This window comes from Hoplias malabaricus, chromosome 13, assembly GCF_029633855.1.
Source record: "Hoplias malabaricus isolate fHopMal1 chromosome 13, fHopMal1.hap1, whole genome shotgun sequence".
In the NCBI taxonomy this organism is placed as follows: Eukaryota; Metazoa; Chordata; class Actinopteri; order Characiformes; family Erythrinidae; genus Hoplias; species Hoplias malabaricus.
Genome location: NC_089812.1, coordinates 25,152,182 through 25,175,355, shown reverse-complemented (window position 1 = coordinate 25,175,355; position 23,174 = coordinate 25,152,182). Strand labels below are relative to the sequence as shown.

At 40.3% G+C, this 23,174-nt stretch overlaps 2 protein-coding genes across 2 annotated transcripts in view; one reads left to right on the top strand and one right to left on the bottom strand.

Annotated features, from left to right (window-relative positions):
* cntnap1 (contactin associated protein 1) overlaps positions 1 to 11,991 on the top strand; it is a 37,940-nt gene extending 25,949 nt beyond the window's left edge. The window contains exons 19-24 of the mRNA XM_066641724.1: positions 373 to 615; positions 1,341 to 1,468; positions 1,589 to 1,682; positions 2,856 to 3,086; positions 3,319 to 3,363; positions 4,018 to 11,991. Coding sequence (XP_066497821.1) covers positions 373 to 615; positions 1,341 to 1,468; positions 1,589 to 1,682; positions 2,856 to 3,086; positions 3,319 to 3,363; positions 4,018 to 4,217 — 941 coding nt within the window. The 3' untranslated portion in view covers positions 4,218 to 11,991. The remainder of the gene's footprint in view (positions 1 to 372; positions 616 to 1,340; positions 1,469 to 1,588; positions 1,683 to 2,855; positions 3,087 to 3,318; positions 3,364 to 4,017) is intronic.
* Positions 11,992 to 12,513: 522 nt separating this feature from the next.
* Positions 12,514 to 23,174, bottom strand: part of ezh1 (enhancer of zeste 1 polycomb repressive complex 2 subunit) — a 26,656-nt gene continuing 15,995 nt past the window's right edge. Inside the window, 11 exon segments of the mRNA XM_066641653.1 lie at positions 12,514 to 17,421; positions 17,961 to 18,045; positions 18,467 to 18,547; positions 18,626 to 18,707; positions 18,846 to 18,941; positions 19,415 to 19,593; positions 21,195 to 21,308; positions 21,311 to 21,319; positions 21,643 to 21,671; positions 21,853 to 21,944; positions 22,597 to 22,607. Of these exon segments, the coding sequence (XP_066497750.1) occupies positions 17,361 to 17,421; positions 17,961 to 18,045; positions 18,467 to 18,547; positions 18,626 to 18,707; positions 18,846 to 18,941; positions 19,415 to 19,593; positions 21,195 to 21,308; positions 21,311 to 21,319; positions 21,643 to 21,671; positions 21,853 to 21,944; positions 22,597 to 22,607 (839 nt within the window). The 3' untranslated portion in view covers positions 12,514 to 17,360.

Genomic DNA, 23,174 nt, shown 5'->3' with positions numbered 1-23,174 from the left:
TGTAGATGTAAAATCAGAGACAGTAGCTCATTTGTCGCTGCAGAGCTTGTGTCAGTCATCTTCTAGTCCATCAGTGGACACAGGATGCTGAACACAGGACGCTATCGGCTGGATATTTTTTGTCGGTGGACCATTCTAAGTCCAGCAGAGATGCTGAGGGGTTTTAAAAACTCCAGCAGCACCGCTGTGTCTGATCCAGTTTGTACCAGTGCAACACACACTAAAACACCACCACCATTTCAGTGTCACTGCAGCGCTGAAAATGATCCACCTCCTAAAAACCCACGGCTGCATCGCTACTGATAAGCATCGCTAATAGTCTAAAAAAATGCTATAATCATTTGGATGACCCTCTTTGCTATGATCTTTCAGATATTGGAGGGTTTTTTGACGTGGGGGCGTGGCTACGCTATGACATTCGCAAAGAGCCAATCTTAGAAGACGCGTGGTGGGCCAATTTCTGGATCGAACCTCACTGGCACAACTTCACCCTCGGGTACAACACCACCACGGATGACATTGAGTTCAGCTTCAGCACCCAGCAGACCCCCGCCGTGCTGATGTACATCAGCTCCTTTCACAAGGACTACATCGCCGTCCTACTCAAGAAAGACGGTACAAAAACTTGTGGATATATGTGAATTTCTTCTGTTGGAGAGTTTGCCTCTTTGCTGAATGACGTTGAATATTATATTTCTCCACATTCACACAGCAAAAAAACAATAACACACCATGAGTCGCTAAATACGTGTTCTTTAGTATTGAGGGTTTCACTGAAAACAACAAATAACAGGAAACTTCTGCATTTCCAAATTTGTTTAGACATTTGTGTTCACACAGGATTTTATTTAATCATTTTTAATAAATTTTCATTTATTTCAGGTGTACTCTTCTAATGCATGAGATCAAGATGTTTAGTTATGTTGTAGAACTTTTTATTTATTTTAAAAAAAGGTGTTTAATATCTACCTTAACTACACTAGTAGCTTTCTCCCATAAACACACGTAGGTGTAAACGGGCACATAATATTTTTAAAAAAGTACTTGTAAATGTAGTGTATGCTCAGAAATATGATGCATTTAATAATAAAAGAAAGAAGAGTGTAAATAATAAAGAAAAACTAGTGTGCTCACTGCCCACTAATATTGTGTGTAGTATTCACTAGTGTGTGTGTGTGTGTGTGTAAATGTGTGTTTCACTGCATGGATTAGGTTAAATGCAGAGACCAAATTCCTCTGTGTTCAAGCACAGTGACTAATAAAGTAATTCTAATTCTAAATAAAGCAAGGGCTGATTATGTAAGTGATGTCATTTCCTCTCCCTCTCTCTGTCATTTCAGGCTCTCTCTCTCTGAGGTACCGGCTGGGTTTGCTAACCCACAAAATCCAAATGAGCAATCGAAACCTGGCTGACGGCTTCCCGCACTTTGTCAACATCACCAGACACAACTACACTGTGTGGACACAGGTGGGTTTGATCACAGGGCACTGATATGAACAGCAGCATTTAATACAGTCCAGCCACAGAAGACAGTGTTTTGTGTTTGTGTGCGCATGAGTTTGCTCATATGAACATGTGTTTTTAAAGGTGGATTACGCAGAGCCGTGGGTTGAGAGGTTAACCCTCGGAGAGATTCCCAGATTCGACTCCCCAAAGTCCATTTTTCTGGGCAGAGTCATGGGTAAGAATGTGGTTTTGTGCTCATTTGTGTTCCAGAGTACATTTAGCATAAGCAAACACACGAAAATGTGTGGGTTATATATCGTAAGGCAGAAATAAGTCACATTGTTTGTTTAGACTGAGTAAACAGCAGAGTAAGGAGCATGACAATCAGTAGGGTCCAACAGGGTTAAAAGGCTCATATTCCAGAAAAACAAATTTTTCTTGCTTTATTTTAAATTTGATGCATTTTTCCAGCAATGACTCTGCCTCCTGAGGAAGGAGGACTCTGAGGGTAGGAGCAATTGGCCTCAGTTTGGTTATTTTACACACAAATTCTCTCCCTTTTCCACAAGGGAACACAGTTCTGGGGTCTTAATGAAAAGTCTGGGAAATGCTTTGGACAGAATACCACAAGCAGATCTGGATTTTAGCCTGTGCTTGGTTCTGCATTTGTCTTTTTTTCTCTCCATATTTGGCTAAACAGAGCAACATCCATTCCACTAGTCTCCTCAACAGTTTCTGGCTCTTTTTTGGCGTTTTGCACAAGGACAAATCGACCATGTGGCTGCATCCCTGCCTCATGCTGCATCTCATTTGTTATCAGTGGGAAACATTTCTTCTGTCAGCCGTGCGGTGCATGATAGGTTCCGGTGTATCGAGCCAGGGGGATACGATGCAACAAAAAAGTTGAGCCGAGAACAATTTTATGCAAATGTTCTGGCCTGCGGGATGCATCTATCCAATCAGAAGATAGGTGGTGTTTGCCTTGTGGGCATATCACACTCATTCTTGGTCCAAAAAGGATGTGATTTGAATTGGAAAATGCAGGGAATGCCTTTCTTACTCCCACATGCAGCCATTGAAGAGGAGGAATGCATTCCCATCTGTAAAGGAGAAGTATAAAGAGAAGAGCCACCTGGGATGTCGTCTCACCATTGAAGAAGGGCAAGGGTGTTGGTGTGGCTTTAGCAAGCTCTGTCTGCCTGTTCTTTGGGGCCTTGTGCCTACAAAAAATCCATATGGGCTGTTTTATCATAACTACGACTATTTACTTGACCCTTCAGACTGCAGCAGTTTAACACTGAGGTGATGCAGAGTGTGGGGGGGAAATGAAGATCATTGCTCTTTAAATGTGAATACAGAAAAATAACTTTTAAAAATAACTAACCCCTATCTGTCCCCATTTTCTCAGAGGTTGGAGACATTGACTACGACATTCAGAGACACAACAGTCCTGGCCTAGTGGGCTGTATCTCAGGGGTCCGCTACAACATCTTTGCTCCTTTGAAGGCTTATTTCCGGCCCAATGTTACAAACCCCCCGGTCATGACACAGGGCTATGTGGTGGAGTCGAACTGCGGAGCGTTCCCTCCAGTCTTAGGCTACGTTCCCTGGGAGGACGACCCCTGGTTCACTGGACTGTGTAAGGCTGTATTACCCAGCATGAACCTGGACATAATTTCAGTTTTATTGTATTCTGTGAGCTCTGAATGTGCGCACACAACAGCAAAGTATATGACAATGTATATTACTGTTCAAATAGCTTATTAATATGTTCATACACAGTAATATCCTGCACAGCACAGTATTGAATATCATAATTTGGACATGATCATATGTTGACTCAATTAATTTTGACCTTCTCTGTTTTTCAGTCTTTTATTATATTCATGATGACGTGACTCCACCCTGGATGACATGTGAGTGTCCACATCCACACAGTCACTGAATAATCCATGTTTCATATATCTTTCATAAAGAGCCTCTACAACCACAACAACACTCAGCTCTGTGCCCTTAATTCACCCAGTTACATGAAATACACCACCCCCCACACCCTCCCCGACCTCATCTCTTTTGCTCTCTCGTTCACTGACACGGATCTCTTGTTTGTTCAGATCTCTGTGTGTTTTTGAAATCCTCTTACTCAGAGCAGTTGAGCTGGAATTATTAAAAAACCCCGTCACACTCAAGCAGTAAATTAATTTACATAATATTAAGTTTCAAATTCTAATTTGCATATTTACTTATTTATGTAATGAATACATTCAAAGACCATCAATAATGTTAGATAACAGAGCAGAGCTCTTATTTGAGCTCCTGCTGGTGTAGGTTCACAATGACTTGTGTGCTGGGGCAAATTCAGAATGAAAAACATTCTCTGAACCACCATTGTTTCACAGCAATTAGTTTTATGTATTTAAGGAAAATGAGGTGTTGTCCATCATTTAAGAGAATCCTCACTGAAATTCAGTTAACAATGAATATATATATATATTAGTGCTTACCAGAGGGGACATTGTATAATTGTAAGTGTGTAAATCCTAATTTTTGCTGTGTTTGTGTCTTCCCAGTGATCGTAACCGTGGCTCTGATGCTGCTCTTCCTGATCCTGTATGGCCTATACATTTACCTGTATAGATATAAGGGCAGTTACCACACAAATGAGCCCAAAAACCTGGAGTCGCCCAGCTCAGCTCGGCCGCTGACTGAGACCCTGCGCAAGGAGAAGAAGAACCTCCCAGAAATCCAGGAGGAGGCTCCCAGCGACTAACACACAATGAGAGAGGGGGAGGACTAGTAAGAAAAAAAGAGAATACAGGACGAGACGAGTATACAAGTTAAGCTATGACTGCATATGTCAATATGTTTCCTGTAAATCTCCTGTTGTCTTTTTTTAGCTTCAATTTCTTACAGTATACAGTGAAGAAATTCAGTGATGCACTGAATTTGCTTTATATCAATGTGTGACTGTTTCCATAAAAATTAATTATTTAACATCAACAAAAAGATCTGGCTATAAATTAAATGATTCAGTCATAAAAGTGACACAGTAAAACTTACCTCTACGAGTAAACCCTGTTACAGTAGGTTAGTGCTAAGCTAAAAGTGGTGCTAGTGTTTTTTCATTTCTAAAGACTTAACTATCAGCCAAGAGAATCAACCGATCTAATGTGATCGGTTGATTCCAGTGCTTTCAAGGGTTTCAACTCTTTTGTTTCCCACCAAAAAATGTAAATGAAGCATTTAAATGCTATGTTTATTTTTAATATTCCGTAATTACACTGAAGCCCTTGAAGTCCATACAAATTCCCCTCTATCCAAACGTAAGCAAAATTAAAGCAAAAGTTTCGCAATGTAGTCGGTAGTCGACCCACATGGAAATGAATTAAACATTAAAATCAAGAAAATTCAGTGCATGACTTTATTTTTCAGTGTATGTTTTTCTGTTCATCACATACAGGTGTAATTTGGTTGTAATCTGACATCTGGTGCTTTTTTGGAGTCTGAGTGTTAATCATTTGCAGGGTTCTAACCTGTTCAAGTGATTTTTCCCTCAGAGTCTGTGTCCCACTCTGCATAGCAATGCTGGCCAGCTGAAGTGCCTCAGTGACCATGCAGGAGTCGCAGACCAAAGGCACTTTGGAAAGTGGAAAATGAACAGCAAAATGTGGCTTGGTATATTGGCAATTTTTGCGTTATAATATATTCCAAAAGCCGTTTCTCAAAGAGATTGCACAAAAATGCACAACAAAGGATAGCGTTGTTAGAAAAACAGCTGTTTTGAAAATGTACTTGTTTACACTCATTGTATCTACAGTATTTCTGGTAAAAAAAAAAATTAATAATGACTGTAGAGCAAAAGCATTAGCTGTTAGCTGATATGTCTGGAATATCACTTCTTAATAGCTGATGTAAGTATAATATTTGTTATATTCCTTCATCTATGACTCTATGACTATTGCTTGCAAATAGACCAGGACAGTATAACAGCTCTGAATGATGAGTGTTTTTAAAGAATTTTAGCTTCAGTTATTGCACGTGGCGGTTGTGATCTCTGGGTTTGGAGAAAGAGGAATATAGCATAAATATACTGCCCATGGCAACCATGAGGAAAGGCAGTTTTTATGTTAGTGGAGACGAGCCATAGTGTGTGTTTGAACATGTACTGATTCAGTGTTAAGGCCAGAAGCATTCGCAAAATGAAACACAAATGATCAGTTATTAAAGGATTATTACAATTTCCTTCCTAATGGGGTGACAGAGTACAAATCTGTCTGACAACAGTAGTTGGGTGGGTGTGTACTACTTTAACAAGCAAGCAAGCAAGCACTAACGAGCTGGTGCATAATGGAAGGCAGGGATGTATCAGTATGTGTATTTTATGCACTATACGTTGTGCCAAATATTTATCCACGGGCTGCAGCTGATGTCACAGTGTAGTGTAACCTTCATATTGGGTACTGACTCTACTCAAACACACAACAAATCACAAAAATTTGATTTTAAATTAGTTTATTTTTTATTTAAACACATTTATTCCTCATTTAGATGTTAAAATGCAAGAAATATTATTATGAATCTCTGACCATCTGGGTCATGGGTTAGTAGAGAAACTCGGGCTGTGTCCCAGATAGCACCATTCCTACATAGTGCATGTCACATAATAAAGCTAAAAAAACTCTTCCCAGACAGTAATTAGGCACTAATTTGACAGGGAAACATGTATCTTATATCTGACTAAAAATAATTATTGAGGGACAAATACACTACATGGGTACAGAAATCATTATTTTACGACCGACACTGTGCCCTTACGGAGGGTGAAGAGAGACACATTTGTGATTCAGTTTTAGCTTTGCTGCAGCATGAACCATCACTCACAGGTCTCTTACGTTTTCAGACAGGGAAAACTACTTTATTAAACTGTAAGTCAAATCAGGGTGCAGGGACAGCAAGCTCTGATTATTTACCCTGTAAACAGGGAAAAGAATGAGGGGGAAAAAATATGTGGCTGTAGTCTTTTACACCCTCAAAAAAAAACGTGAGTGAAATAACAGGATTAATGAAGCTTGTACATGATCTCTGTATGAACAACTCACTCAGCTTCAGTCAGAAGAGCAGAGAAATGCATTGGACTCTGAAAAGCCAATGGTTTTCCATTAGATCCTATGAGAAAAATGCCAAAATGGCTAACAGAGGATAAGTCTTTTTCTTCTCATTATGTGTGGGATCCTTTAGCCCCCTGACGCAAAAAGGCAGTGGGCTTCTGTGCTGTGTGATGTGCAGGGAGAAGAGCTGTTTATGAGATAAATGTATCCATCTTTCTCATTTGTTTATATTCGTGCTGCACCCTGAAACCAGACAATCGGTCCGCAAAATGGCGTCTATGTCAAAACAATCACGTGACTGCAACCGATGGATAGACAAATGTCATTCAGCCATAGGAGCGTCAGTGTTGTCCTGTAGTGAATTTGGCTGATTAGTTTTGGCACTTCAACTCCAGAACACATGGCCACTGCTTCACAGCTCAGTGCTGATGGGCTTTATATCCCTCTAGACAACACTTGGGCATGGTGACCTTGAGCTCATGTGCATGTTTGTGTTTGTGTGATGTATGATTCTGGCCTAACGTTATGACGTTCAGTCCAGCTTTAGAAAAAGGGATGTGATTCCTCAGTCCTAACTAATCCACGAATGAGGAGTGGTAATGCACTGTATGTTGTGTGTCAGAATGCCTTGACTCAGGGTTGAAAGCAGATGTTTTGTGGAAGACCACAGCTGCTGAGATCACAGACTAACAGCCCTGATTCCTTTCACTGCCTCTACTCATGAAGCCTAACTTTTCACAGTCACTATTTTTCACATTCGCCAGAATTTTCATATCAGTGAGATGAATGATCGGTGAATGAGGTTTGTTCAATTACAATTCTCCCAAACCTCCAGAAAGTGTTGTGGGGGGGTGGGGTGCTGAGAGGAATCAGAGCCAAATGTGATGGTCTTGATGTGCGTATGTGAGATTGAATCAAGTCTGGTGTTCATATGTGGTTTTTCTACTGGGGCTTTTTCCTGACCAAACACTAGCCACAAGTCAGAGCAAAGTGCTGTACACTGTTCAGCAAATTTTGCCAAGAGACTCTTCTCACACTCTTAGACAGTATTTTGAAAGATGCTTTTATTAAAGCCATCTTTCAGTTTTGTGAGTGCTGCTTCTGTTTGGCCGGCATATGAGGGTCTTTAGCGTGCCATGCATGTCCCAACACAGAATGTAACCATGTGATTTTTAGATTCAGCTCCTGTGCTACGAATGCACCCAAACTGATATTGGCCCCATTAATACATTTTTATCAGCAGATGTAACTGAAATTGTTGTTAGTATTCTCCTCCAAGCAAGATCTGAGATTAGCTGCAGTTTGAAAAGATGTGGTATGGTGGAGTTTCTTGAGTCCAGCTTTCATGTTCCCAGCTAGATAGTTCATGCGATGTTGGAGACCTAAATAATGTCAAGGGAATAATTCCTTTGTTTGCCGGATGGAGAATAATTTGTAATATACAGAGGCAGTTTATTTGGGAGCATTACTATGAGTATTAATTACAAAATGCTTAAAGCAACACTAGGTAAAATTTGGTATTTGAGCTTCCCCTACAGTTCCTGAAATCAAGGGAAGGAGGAAGGAGAGAGGCAGGTGGCTTCCTGGCCATCTTCAGAAGTTACATAGTGCAGTTTCAGTGGTGCTGAGCCTGGAGTAGTAAAGACAGAGGCTCTTTTCTCCCTATTACAGCTTGGTGGAGCATCAATGATTTTGAAGCTGCAAATATAAGGTAAAATATACTACATAATGTTGCTCTAATATTAGAATTATTGCAATTATTTGTGATTTCTATTTTATGTTTCTTTTTATAGTGATTTTACTTCTTCAATTTGTTGTCCCAGTTCAAAATAATCTAGCATTAAGGTGCTTTTATTTGTGATACATCTGTAAAATTTGGGCTCAGAACCACTGTGTAAAAATGTCCAGTTTAGTACTTTATGTACCCTGTGTGTTTTGTAGGAAAACCCTAGCTGCTGCTGCTTACTTAGCTGCTTTCAATAAGGTCATAACCAAAGTTTAGAGCATTGTCACTCATCAGGATGAACTGTAACTAGTGCTTAAATAAAAAAGAAAGAACAAAAAAAGTAGACCATATTTGCAGCCCCTAAAAGCTATGCATTCTGCATGACGACGGCACTTTCATTAAAATGCAATAATGAAAAGAAATCAGCTGCTTCCAGTGCTAGACCCATCACCTCAGACGTCTCGTGGTGTCCAGATGTTGTAGAATTGACTTGTATATGGTAGTTTTTTTATTGATCTACTTTGTATAAAAGATCTTAAAATCAGGCGGGTGGCACTAGTTTGACGTGTGTCTGTAGAGAGAGTTTGGAGAAGTCAGATTTTCATTCTTCCAGCCGTGACTCGTGACATTAACCAGCCGTCTTCCTCTACACCTCGTTCCCTTCTGACTTCCCTAATCTCTTCATTTCCACTCGTGTTTACCTCCCCTCGCTCAGGATTATACCGCAGACAACTGTATACAATAATCAATAATAAACTGGATGATTTCTGCAGGGTTGCACTCATGAGGGTAACAGTTGATTCCAGGGAAGGTTTTTCAACTGTGAATTGTTGCCACTGTTTAACAGTGTATCCGGTTTTACGAATGTAATAATGGAAACAATGGAAATAATGGTTTGTCATTGTTCATAAGTCTTTTGTGATCACTGACATAGACCTACCTAATCGTACCCTTATCGTATACAAAGGCTTATTGCAAAAAGCATCAGCTTTAATAACACGGTCTAATGACTGTGTGCAAATAGTTTCAGCCACAGATGCTCCGCACACAAGTAGACGGAGTCTCATACTTTATAGTAAGTTAAGTTGGCCTCACTGTCAGGATTCTGCCAGTTGCATTCTGATTGGCTTTCTGCCTCCTACACATCATGCCAAAATAGCAGACTTGTGATTGGTCCTGTTGTGTATCAGTCAAACACTTTGCTGTAGTAGGATCTTCTTGGCCACATTCAGTGGCAGAAAGATTCTGGCAGTGCAAGACTAGTGTGCAGCTGACTAAAGCAGTTATGTTTATGTCGGGTCATAAAAGGCTTATGTAGGTGTCATGTAGCCTTATGAACAATGACCTGCAGTAAACCATTATTTAAAAACGGTATGATTAAACAGCAGTTCATAATATGAGCATTAAATCTGTCTGGCCTGGCAGTGTGCTACCTATTTTACATATACATGCTCCGCCCATTTATTTATTTATTTATTTATTTATTTATTTATGGTAGTTGTTACTTTGACCATATTTTACAAAACCTATTAAAAAATGCCACGTTTGGTTCCTTCAAAAGAGCCATTTGATGAAACCTAATGTGAGGCACCTTTCGGAGGGACCCTTAACCTGATATAAAACTTTGATGTCAATGTGAAATTTAACTAGTTAAAAAAAAAAAGTACTTTCAAAGCACATTTATTTTGTGTTGCGGTTAAGTTGGATTCGTGTATGTTTTTGTTCTTTAATGTTTATTTATTCCATTCAGGACTAATGTCAATGGTATACCAATGGTGAAAAACAGTAGAAAATTCTGACTGTAATATTTTCTAGGGAGTGAAACACCAACATAGAGGATTCACGTGGAAGCCAAATCACTGAGTAGCACATTACAACAGTTCTCTCTATAAACCAATCTATTGATTGCTAATTTGTCATGGGGTGGAATAAAACTAATTCCAGTGTTGTGTAAAGCCAGTGGCAGTTGCCAGGCTTTTGTGGGCGGAGCATGAATAGATTAGCTTCCTGATCAGCATCCTAACTTGAGTGCACAATAATGTTCCTGGTACCTCTGAGGTGATGGATAATGTACAGTTTGGCTATTCTCGTTTTGATTGAAAATGCTGTGTGATAATAGCGTGTGACATAAGTGTTTGTGAATGCTCAGCTTCTGTTGACAGGAATGTATGCTCCAATCAGGTCAGAGGCTCCAAAACAGAATGTTGTTTAATTTCAGGACTTTAAGCATCACATTTTCTCACATTTTATTACCTTCACAGTGTGCTTTGTCGTAGACATTGTTCTTTTCGTACATTGTTACTAGTGCACTGCGAAATGTTATGAATTATCTGTCTATAGCAAATAGTTACTGTCAGCAAAACCTTGTAACTCTAAAATGGAATGTATACCTATATGAGAAGGCGAGGGCCCTCTTAAAACAATCATGAAAATATGTTCATGTACCCAGAATTTCCTCCAAAATATTCTGCAAACATTCATTTAGATCTGTTCATCATGAAAAGTGCAAACCCTGACTAATAGAGCTATGGGTGACCAATGGGTAAACTCCTTTGGCTGTTAATGCTCAGTTATCACAGGAGAAACAAATCCCGACTGAATAACATATTTCCCCTTTCCATGTTTGCTCGTCCAGTCACAGCAGATTAAGTAAAGAGTTTTTCCCCATAAACATACTTTTATATAAACAGATAGAGGCGAATACACATAATCAAGGCTTAAGTGACTGGTCTGTTTTAAACAGAGGGAATCAAACCTAGTCATTGCTGGTTTTATATTTAAATTTTCTTATATATGGTTCCTTATTGCAAGGGGCTAAATTTCCCTTGTGTTTCCACTCAGAAGCTAACGGTGAATTTTAAACCATGTGTATTACTTTATACATCCAGGATAAAAGTGTGAATCTTGTAGGAAAAACGATTAATGTATAAAATTATGAGTTAAAAAAGAAAACATGTTAAAATCCTGTTTAACTTGAGCTGAATGTTGTTTTATGTGTATGATAGAAAAAATGATGCGTTTTAGACTTTAGAATTCAGAAGTATTCAGAAGGCCGTGTTGATGTAGTATTTAATGTTTTTGTTTTCCCCGAGCAAAAATAATCTGCATCATACTGATGATTATCACTTGGCTTCTTATTTTATTCAGCGTCATCAAACCTGTGTGTAATTTATCACGAATGCTGGGTGGGCTTGGACGGATGGGTTACTCTGTGGTGACCCAAAGTGTCAAACTACATGTGTGTCAGGGTCAGATTTAACCCCTTAAACTGCTGAAGACTTTGCATACTAATTACTGAATAATGAATGATAATTACTAAATAACACAGTACACTGACTAACAGGCTTCCTGAAATTGGTCATTAAGATTTTTATTCACACATGGATTAAAATAATAATATTTATTTATGCTTCAGGATCCTTTAGGCAATGCTTATGTTGCAATATATTTAATTTATTTGAAAATTATCCAGTAAATTCAATTGGTGTAATCATTCCATTGTAACAAACTTGCGGTTTAAAGGGTCAATGCTGGGTTAATAAGTCTCTCCATGAGGGGGTGTAGGGTCAGCTTCATGAGGCAGGTTAAACACTACTGTACTGTGTAAATTTCCTCCTGTTTTCTGAGCATTTTTGTTTTGTTTTGTGAACACCTTCTTTGTAAGTATCATGACGACGTAGAGAGCAACACCAAACTGACACTTCAATAAAAGAAGCTTGAAGAAAACATCTCAATCGCTCTTATTTCACACCACCTCACAGATTGAGAGTCAGAGTCAAATCACACTCACCGGGAAACGAGCCTGATCTGAGTCTCAAATAACTGAGAACTGAATCTGAGTCAAGTGAAGAGTTAATGGGAAATAAATCAGAGTCATATAAATAAAACATGGGGAATTGGTTCAGAGTCGAATCACAAATCACTGGGAAGCAGGTCTGAGTTGAGTAACAAGTCACTGGGAGGTGAAACATAGTTGAGACACGTTATTAGGGAGTGAATCCTAAGGAGATGTGATGGGATGTGAGTCAGAGTCAAATTGCGAATCAAGTCTTAGTTGTATCATGAGTCACTGGGATGCAAGTCAGGAACTGTGAAGAGAATTGCATGAATAGAGTAATAAAAAACACACTGAGACGCATTTCCAAAGAAGTTATAAATTTATTTTCCATACACATACCTCCTTGCTTTTACACACAAGTCAAAGTCCCATAGCATTTCATTCTTCTGCACAGAGCTCTCTCCCACAGCGTGGGCTTAAATGGCATGGGTAATGGCAGTGTATATGAGATCAATAATGAAAAATAATATGGTTACAACATATAGAAGATTTAATATGTGGACAGCACAATATACATGAAGAATGTACACAGTATTTTACAAAAAGGGGCTTTTGAAATGTGTCTGTATTCCAAAATGTGCTCAATTATTATTATATTCACGATTCTGATTCAGAGTTATTGTATTTGGCACAAACATTTTCAAATGGGAAGACTTTTTATTACACATGATAAAACTCATATTTAAAAAAATATCATAAATTAATTCACTTATTCAATCGTTCATCTACTGTAACTGTTTCATCTTGGCCTGGGTTTTGATGTTTCCAGAGCCTATGAGGACTCATTGGGCACACACTCACCCACTCACTCTTGTGGACAATTTCACATGTTCGCAATTTTAAACACTAATCCACCTACTAATGTGTGTTTGGTCTGTGGGAGGGACACAAACACAGGGACAACACAACAAACTCCTCGCAGACAATGACCCAAGGCAGCGATCAAAACTAGGACCCTGAGACCCTGGAACTCTTTGACAGCTACGCTTTCTGTTGCCCCCCACAGTGCCTTAAGTAGGGGGATTAGCTGTGTCCACAGGTGTGAGTGTGTGGGACGGACTGCCCATGGTGTGTCCCTGGCTTTCACACATTGATTCCAAACTGCCTCCAGCCCCACTGTGACACTGATCAGGATGAATTGGTTACAGAAGATGAATGAATGAATGAATGAATATTGAAATGCATAACACGTCAGTGAGTTTCCATGAGCTTTATTGTTTTTTTAGAGGCCTTTTCAAGGGTCTTCTGAAAGAATTTCTTAAAAAACATTAGAACATTACAATACTAATATCTGTAAGAGTTTATGTTTCGTTTAAAAACAATTCCTTGTGTCTTAAATGTATCTTTATGGTATTTTGGCAGCAGGTAGTGTCGCAGTCACACAGCTCCAGGGGCCTGGAAGTTGTGGGTTCGATTCCCGCTCCGGGTGACTGTCTGTGAGGAGTTGGTGTGTTCTCCCTGTGTCTGCGTGGGTTTCCTCCGGGTGCTCCGGTTTCCTCCCACAGTCCAAAAACACACGGTGGTAGGTGGATTGGCGATTCTAAAAAGTGTCTGTAGGCGTGAGTGTGTGAGTGAATGTGTGTGTGTGTCTGTGTTGCCCTGTGGCGCCCCCTCCAGGGTGTATTCCCGCCTTGTGCCCAATGATTCCAGGTAGGATCTGGACCCACCGCGACCCTGAACTGGATAAGCGCTTACAGAAATAATGAATGGTATTTTGGAAAATGCTCACAAATTTCTCATTTTTAATAATAATAGCTTTAATTTGATGTTTCTGAGGTGACTAGTAATGCAGAGTTAGGTGTCTAGCCCAAGGCCTGATGTTAGTATAGTTGGGTGTGTTATTATTATCCACTGTCCCAAAACACAGGGATTTTGTTCTGACATCTGGAAATCAACTGACCTCATTAAATGAAGGACTGAACAGTTAAACTAGTTATCGATTTATTGAAAAACTGTAAATATGACGTCCTCTTGTGTTATCAGATCAATAACTTTACTAATCACTTCCTCAGATGGACTCAGATTTATTTATTATATATTTTTAATGCCATGTTCAAGTGTGTTTACTTATTTTCTCTAAGAAAATCAACATTGTCCAGGAGTGCCCAAAGTTTCATGACTGTACCTGTTTTTCAAATATCTGTGAAAAATTGCCCCGTGAATCTATGTTGAATGTTAACGAAACTGAATATAATCAATAACTTTGCCATCATTGATTGTGATTGTGAGTGTGATCTAAATTGAGTGAGTGTGAACTTTTAAAAAAACAAAAAACAAGTGGATTGATCAAGAACTGAAATTGAATGAAGTCTTTGCTTTTGGCTGTTATCGCTTTTATGACTATGATGATAAGATGAATATTAATAAATAAACAAGCAACCCCTTCACCATGGGGTAAAGAATGTTCTCATTTGTCATAGTGTGGATTTACAAACCGTGTTCCAAAACATGTCGGGACTGTAGGTAAACTGCAGTATAAACAGAAAGCAGAGATGTGTCCCTGTTTAGACACCGGGAGAATGCTGCTGTGGTGTTTGGTCCTTGTGGTATTTTGACCAAAGCAAGTCACAGACATTTCATTAAGACCCCAGAACTGTGTTAGAATATGTCCTTTAAGCTAAAATATTAAAAGTTGTGGATTTTACCAGCTGCCCCTACATTTTTGGAACTGAGGTTTGTAGATGTCAAAAAAAAGGCATTCGATATGAAAAAGCACTGTATGATTATAAATCTCCCAATAACAAATAGCAAACATATGATGCTTCTTCAGGTAAGATTTAAGGAGGCAAACCCAGCTACAGAAACGGAGGAGACCCCATTTAAACTTACAATGTCCTTTATATAAAATACATCGAGTAAAAACATAATCTGCAGTTAAAATAGTAATAAATTAATACTGTGATAAACATAATAAATATGATACATTTCTGGTCATATGTGGTTAAAAGGCCTTAAAAATAAGTACGTACCTCAGTCTATATGTTCTAACAACATTAGCAGAGTCTCTTCGCTAAAGTTACAGAAACTACTACATGAATAAATGTGTTCTAGCTTTCTGCCTTCTCACATCTTTCCTGAAGAGAATCACACAAAGTGCAAATAGAACTTCAGGGCATTTTTTTTCACTCAAAATGGTGGCTGAGGTTTGGTTTAGCTCGTTTTTTAGCAGACAAAATGGACAAATGATGGCAGAACCCACGCTATGTTTTGTAAACCCTTAAAAGTAGCCCTAAGAAAGAACCTCCCACGTGTCTTTGCTTGTCTTTAGCTCAAAGTTCACATTCAGTCTGTCGGTTTGTATGGTTTACTTCTTTTGTTTTCGTGCTGCAGGACACTGGATTCATTCCACGGTTGAAGCAGACGTGAGCCCAGTCCAAAATGGTGCACTAAGCCCTATCGTCCCTCCTCCAAGTCTACGCTTTGGAGATACCAGCAATGCCCAGACTTGTAGGACATGTTTACTACTTGTACCCTACCATTTGAGAAATGGGACACAGTTCTGCCTCATCCCACTGTCAGAAAGGTGTCCTATCGAGTTACAGACCAGCATGTATATAATGTTCCACTTGTGTACTTTAAACATACATTACATTCTCTTCTCGAGAAAGAAAGCCGAATATCTGTATGTTTTCATAACAAAACAATTATAAACAGAAAAACAGTACAAAGGTCTGAAGTTAAAATGCAACATATGAAATCACTTCAAATTCAACATTAACTATTATTATCATATATGGTACATTTATGCTCCCGAATGAAAGGTACAAATACGTACCATTGAGGGTCCCACCACAGAAACAGAGAAGTGCACCCTGCATCATTTGCTGTGTTCCATTTCTCAACAATTTGCACACTTTTGCCTTTTAAACTCGGGGCCAATGAGTTCACAAGGCTATAGTGCACTAGTGAACCAGCTCGAGAAATGGGACGAAACCTTAATGGTTTGCTGTTTCATATTTCTCAAAGGGATGATCAGCAGTGCCCTACAGCATAGGGGCGCTAGTGAGCACCCCTTTAGGAAATGGAAAACACCACAGACTCCCCCTAGAGACACCATACAGCCTTGTGGACTCTGGGACCAAGAGTGTGCCATTTGAGACTGGGCAGTTGAAAGGAAAATTGCCATTTAGATTCTAGCTTTGAAAGCTTATCTCTTACAAATATTTTTTTTGTGTGCTACATACTTAGCAACAGCCGAGCTTACGTGTGGAACAGGCTAGAGATATATTAGCGTAGCTGGTATGAGACTATGAACGTAACGGAGGACATCTGCTAGCCCAGCTACTGTTAAAAACAAATGCCAAGGCTAGCAAAGGTAACAAACAGGCTTGGAAATAGTAGAGCGTTGCAGATTACAGTAACAGGCTAACGTCACAGTACACTATTGAAGACGAAATTATTGCAGACTCTGTCAGGTGTGAATGTGGTTCAGCGGAGGAAAGACACTGACCAATGAATACTAACAGTTAAGTGTATCTATATAATGATGTTAGAACTATGTACGGTTCATACACTTGTGTTTACGCAATCTACCACAATGTGAAGAGATACACTATATGTCCAAAATCTGTGCCCACTCCACAATCTTCACAGAAGTGCACTGACCAATACAATGGGATGACCACGTGTGTCTTAATGTCATTATGCTCAACAGCAGGTGTCAGCAAGAAGCATATTAAGCTCCAAGAATTGGGTGCGGAGCATTGGACCTGTGTTTCAGGATCGAAATCTAATACTTTACAGATGAGTTGGAGTGGTGATTGTGATCCTGAAGTGTTGTGATCCAACATTAGTCGCCTCAGTAACTGTAAATACACATCAAAAAGTAGCAGGGTGACAAACTCCCTATTGATTCCCTTGTTTGTAGAAAAGCTACAGACTTTTGGACATATAATGTGGCTCAAATGGTCTGAACCAGCAGCTGGCTTTATTCCATCCAAACTAGGCCGGTGTAGTCAAGCAGTCGGACGGTTCTGAAAATCTGACAGCTATTTGAGGTTGTCCTCTTCAGGCTAATGGCCTACGTAGATGCACGTTTCTCACCTAATTCTCAACTGACCTCAACTTTGTGACCGGTAAGAGCATGTGTCCCTTGTGTGGTGTGATAATGAAGAACGGTTCTGTGATATAATTCAGAAATAATATCACAGAACAGATCCATGATGCCCACAGGAGAACCGCAGTCCTTAGCGAGGGGAGGTGCATTGTGGGTCGTAGCAGTACCAGGTGGAGAGCCTGAAGTCACGCGATGTCGATCTCCCTCTCGATTCCCACGTATTTCAGGGCATCAGCTTGGCTGTATCTGTGAGGAATTGGAAATACATGAGATATCTGCAGAGAAAACCACTGGTCCCACTTTGTATAGTCTGTATTAATTCTGTAATTACACAGCAACAATGCATATAACAACAGCAAATCTACTGCTGATGGATTCACTGGTACAGAACTGGGTAGTACCAAAGATTAGCAAGAAGAGCTTTGACCATTGATATTTCATGTGCTTAATATCATTGTAATAGACTATTTATAGCATCTGAATACCACTTTACATTATCTCTAAGAACTGTGTAGTTATGTATAAATAATTTACGTAACAACTATTAAACTACTATTGAAGGATTCTTTGTTGCAGATGGATAACAGCAGTAGTACTAATGCATGTCAGCTTCAGTTTTTAATTGTGTTATTACATGTAATTATGTAGTAACTACTTTGCAATTCCTCAGTTGTGGTTGGTGACCAGTAAAGTAGTAGTACACCATCCGAAAGCTTTCACTGTGATGGAGAACCAGCCCCTCCCTATGGAAACTGCTGGTGCATTAGTAGGGCCGCATGGCATACCTGTAGTCAAAGAAGAGCTCCTCCCCCTGCTGTATCGCCCGTTTGGCAAAGATTCCAATACGGTGGTCCCCATTCACCATCACAACTGTAGGACCCACCAAACTGAGCAGTTAGGCCATGACATCTTAATAACCCTTTTATTCTCCAATACATAATTCAGAATTTTGAAAACACAGGTTTGAAATGAGCTTACACAGCTCTGTTTACTGAACACGTAATATTACACCATTTTAAACATGGTGGCCCCCTGTGGGGGATCCACTCTATGGAGCATAAACAGGGTCATTCAGGGAGCGCCAAAAGAAAAGAAAAGAAAAAAAAAAAGCTTGATTCCGTGTGTAATATGAGTGAAAACTACTATACATTTGTACAAAAAATATCTACTCATTTTCATAAATATAGTTTGCTGATTTACTCGTGGTAAGCATGACTTTCTCTTCTTTAGGTTATAGCTGAGTAATAGGGGTGTGATATATCAGAGTCTGAGAATTTAAAGACAAACTTGCCTTTTGCGTAACAGTTGGGATTGACCGAGTGGTTGGCGAAACGAATCTTGTTCCCTTTTCTCGTGGCATCCACAACAAAGTCTGTTCAAACACAGCCAGTGTGAAACCTCAGTTCAGCAGACTGCAGTACAGTGAAGTAACACACATGGCGATATTTACCGTTGTTCAGGTTGAACAGAAAGCTGGACATGTACTTGTCGTAGATCCGGCCTCTTCTGTCTGCTTCGTCCTGGGAAATAAGCTACACACACACACACACACACACACACACACACACACACACACAACTGACCAAACAAGTCTACAGAAAATCATAAAATTCTAGACCTGTGAGAACTCAAGAACTGGGAGCGTCTGGTGAGGTCTGGCCAGGTCTTACCTCTCCGCAGTACTCTGAGATGAACTCGTTCTTCTGGACGGGTTCTTTGATGAAGGTTCCCCACCCGGCTACATCAGACGGAGCCAGGAGGAGGTGCTGGAGTGGAGAGAAACCACAACATCACTGTTGATCATCATCAACACTTTGAAGTTACAGCTATAGCTGGTATAATAGAGGCATGTCACTTTATGTATGTGATGTATAATAAAAATCTCGTAATATCAAATCAAATCAAATCAAATTTATTTATATAGCGATTTTCACAACTGATGTTGTCACAAAGCAGCTTCACAGAATTCCAGTAAGACAAAGATTTGACATGAAATGTAAAGACAAATGTAAAACCCTCAAGTGAGCAAGCCAGGGGCGACAGTGGCAAGGAAAAACTCCCCCAGCTGAGGAAGAAACCTTGGGAGGAACCAAGGCTCACAAGGGGTGACCCATCCTCCTCTGGTCAATCTACTGGTGATGATAGTTAGTAGTCCATGAGAACTTCAGTGTAATAGCAGTGTAATATGCAACGTTTACGCTAACGAGCCCCATGTGTGTTAGTTAATTGCATTCTTTACCTTCTTGAGTCCTCTCTGAATGCTGCAGTTTTTGCAAGACACCTGTTTGCTGTCCCAGTGGTCAGAAGCGCCGCAGGTCATGCAGAGGTCAGGGTCACACTCGCGCACTGCCAGGTAACATGGACACTGCTTAGTGTTACACTGAGTCTTACAGCGGCAACCTGGGAAACGGTTCTGACCTGGAAACACCCACACACACACAGAAGAATCACAATAAATCCCTTGCTATCCTTTACCATAGAGTTACTCTCCTTCCTCAGCGTTAGGAAGTATTCACACTAATGCAGTAGCACAGGCCAGTGGGGGAGTGGGCAGGGGGATGGGGTACGGTTTGATTCAACAGTACCATGTGTGAGTACAGCCTTAATCTCACGTGGACCAGTAATGTCCATCAGACAATAATGACAGCAATTGTTTAATTGTTCTTCTGCAGAGAACACAATTACTAGGCTTTTCCTGCACTTTTTAGTGCACACTTTCACTGTACAGTTTAGTGCACTGTCTATTCTTCTGTTGAGTTAAGGGTACTGCAAAAACACACCAACAATTTAAAAAACCAATATATGCCTTTTGGTTAATTTCAGTAACACATTCATTCATTCGTTCATTCATTCATTTATTCATTCATTTTCAGTAACCACTTCAGCCTGTTCAGGGTCATGGAGGATCTACCTGGAATCATTGGATGCAAGGGAGGAACACAAACTGGGCAGAGTGCCCGTCCATTGCAGTGAATTCAGTGTTAAACTGTAGTATTATTCTGAGTGAATTTATTGTCACCAAAAGAATAAAAATAAAAAAATAAATCACAGCCATGGCCTAGAAGGTTAGAAAAGTGGGCTTGGGATCAACAGGTCACCAATTCCATCTACTGGACCTGCAGGAAAAATGAGTGTGTGTGTGTGTGTGTGTGTGTGTGTGTGTGTGTGTGCGCGCACTGCCATTGATGACTTTATGTTTCATGCAATGTTTCATTTTTCAGTCTTTAGTCCACAGAGGCCCACTTAGGCATAGGACTGAAGAACCAGCATTAAACCTAGTCTTGGACTAAACTGGGGATGAATGTGGGTCTAGAAAAACCTTAATTAAAGGGGCCCTACAGCAATAAACTTACAGCTATAACTTGTCTGTGTATTTACTGCCCTCTACTGGTGAGGACCCCAACTGATCCCAATGGCACTGGATGGAGCTCCATCACATTTCCACTGCTCCACATTCCAGCATCAGGGCGTTTTAAACCTCTCTAGCAGATGCTTGGCATTGAGCGTTGTGACCTTCGACTTGTGCAGATGTTCTGGAGCAGCTTCTTTTATTTCCTGATTTTCTTTGGAGGTTATTTACAACTTCTATTTATAACCCGAGAGAGAGAGAGAGAGAGAGAGAGAGAGAGGAAGGGAGGAGGAGAACACAGCTATCAACTGACAGAGTAAAGAGGGTTTTTACTGACCCCCGCCCTCCCCTTACCTGCTGTTGTGAGAGAGCACTTTCATTCCACAGAAAAAGAAAGAATGAAAAAAGGGGCTGAAAGATATAAAGGCTCTTTGGAAAACAGAAATAGCCCTTGGACACTTTCCCTTACCCAACACAAAGAGGTTCTATGGTGTGTTTGTGTGTGTGAGTGTCGAGTGTGTTTTTTCTGGGTGTGTGTGGGGTTCTGGATGTGTTTATGTGTGAGTTGGAGTCTGTGTATTTATGTGCAGGGGGCAGTTTGTGTGTTTGTGTATGTATGGGTGGGTGGATGTGTGTTGTGTGTGTGTGTGTGTGTGAGGGGGGCACTCACACTCTTGATCACACTGGCAGAATTTCTCACAGAAGTTCTGGGTCATCACACAGGGGCAGGAGTTGTCACATGGGTGCTCTGGGTGGTCACATGGCTGGTAGTTGTACACCTGATTGACGAATTATCTATGGCAATAAAAACAGTATGGCAATGTAAAGAGAACTAAGGACCAAACTGAACTCACAGACGGAGGTCATTCTTTAGCCTTCAAGTGAATGACTGGATGGACCGAGGGTGAGAGAGAGAGAGGAGAGAGATCTTTTCCCAGATGTCTCACTTTATATTGATATTTCTACTTTATTCTACAGTGAGGAGAAGTTAGACATTCATTTCGTTTACAGAAAACAGACATTTATTTGTCTTTACACAACAGCAAAAATGCCACAACCAATACATACCCAACATTTAGGTCAGTACCAGTGCACATAGGGAAATGATTTATTATTACCTTTCTTCAGCTGGATTTTGGCCCATAGCCTGAGGAACAGAAAGAGACCAGGTCACAGTACGCAGGAGAATGACTTTATGCTACTGCCCCGTGTGGTAGTGGGCAGTTACTGCGGCCCGGATTCACTGGTTAAGACCCTCTGGGCTAGTGTCACACCGAGTGATGGAGACATTTCCAGACGCTCCAGAAATTGCAGTGCTTTAATCTCACCTGTGCTTCCTTTTCTTCTTCTGAGGTGAGATCCCTCCATCCTCCAGAGGAACACGGTGAATAAAGACCTCCTTCATTGCAAACTCATACACCTGATACACACAGAGGGACAGTAAAACACTTTTTTACTACTACAACATAAGCAGGACTTCTCTTGAAACACACACACAGACACACACACGCACACATGTATACACACAGACACTAAAAAACTATATACTGCTACAACATATGAGTGTTAGTCACATCACTTTAAAGACACACACACACACACACACACACACGACCACATACAGTAAAAACTGTATACTACTGAAAGATATGACTGTTAGTCAATTCTCTTTGAACACACACACACACAACAAAAACAAACGCGACTCTGCAGAATCAGATTTGGGACAGTGTCCTAACTGAAAAAGCACATGGAGTGATTTGAGGTCAGCCCTGCTCCATTGAGCCAAACCACAGGCTTTCTGGGGAAAAAAAGAGATCCCCTCTCTCTCTCTCTCTCTCTCTCTCTCTCTCTCTCCTCTCTCTCTCTCTCTCTCTCTCTCTCTCTCTCTCTCTCTCTCTCCCCCTCTCTCTCTGTCTCTCTCTCTCTCTCTCTCTCTCTCTCTCTCACACACACACACACACAGATATGGATGCACACACACACACAGAGGCACACACAGACCCCATCTATTCAAAGCTGTTATTACGTTGTTATTACACTGCAGAAACTTGCCCCTGCTGTTCCCTGACTCTGGACACAGCTACAGAGGATGACTGGAACACTGTGTTAAAATTTATAACTTGAGTTCAGTAGTTTTTCTAAAAGATAAAGCCCAGTTGTGTTTAAGTGAAGTGAGAAGGAGTCGGCTGCTTTAAAGGTGACTCGGTTCTCTGGTCCTCTTTAGCACTGATGAGATCTCAGACCACTTGTTATTCACACCGCAGCTCCTTTAGAGTCAGAGCCAGGGGGAATATGGAATTAAAGAGGGGTGTTGTGCAGAGTCATCATGTAACGTCTGATGCCACATTTAAAGCTGTACTACTACTACTACTACTACAGTGGGTGATCAGAAGAGAAAGCACCTCATGGAACTGATCTGTAACTCACTCACGTTTAAGCCCCGTCCACACTGATCACTTATTGTCTGCGTTTTTTTGCCTCCCGTCCGCATGTAAACGATGTTGTAGATCACGGAAAACTGAGGCTTTCAAAAACGTTAGCACTACATTTCAGATTCACACATTTGAATACATATAAATGATACAGTATTAGAAATAAATAATGCACTGTTAAGATCTAGTAGTGCACTAAATCTGATAGAGTGTGT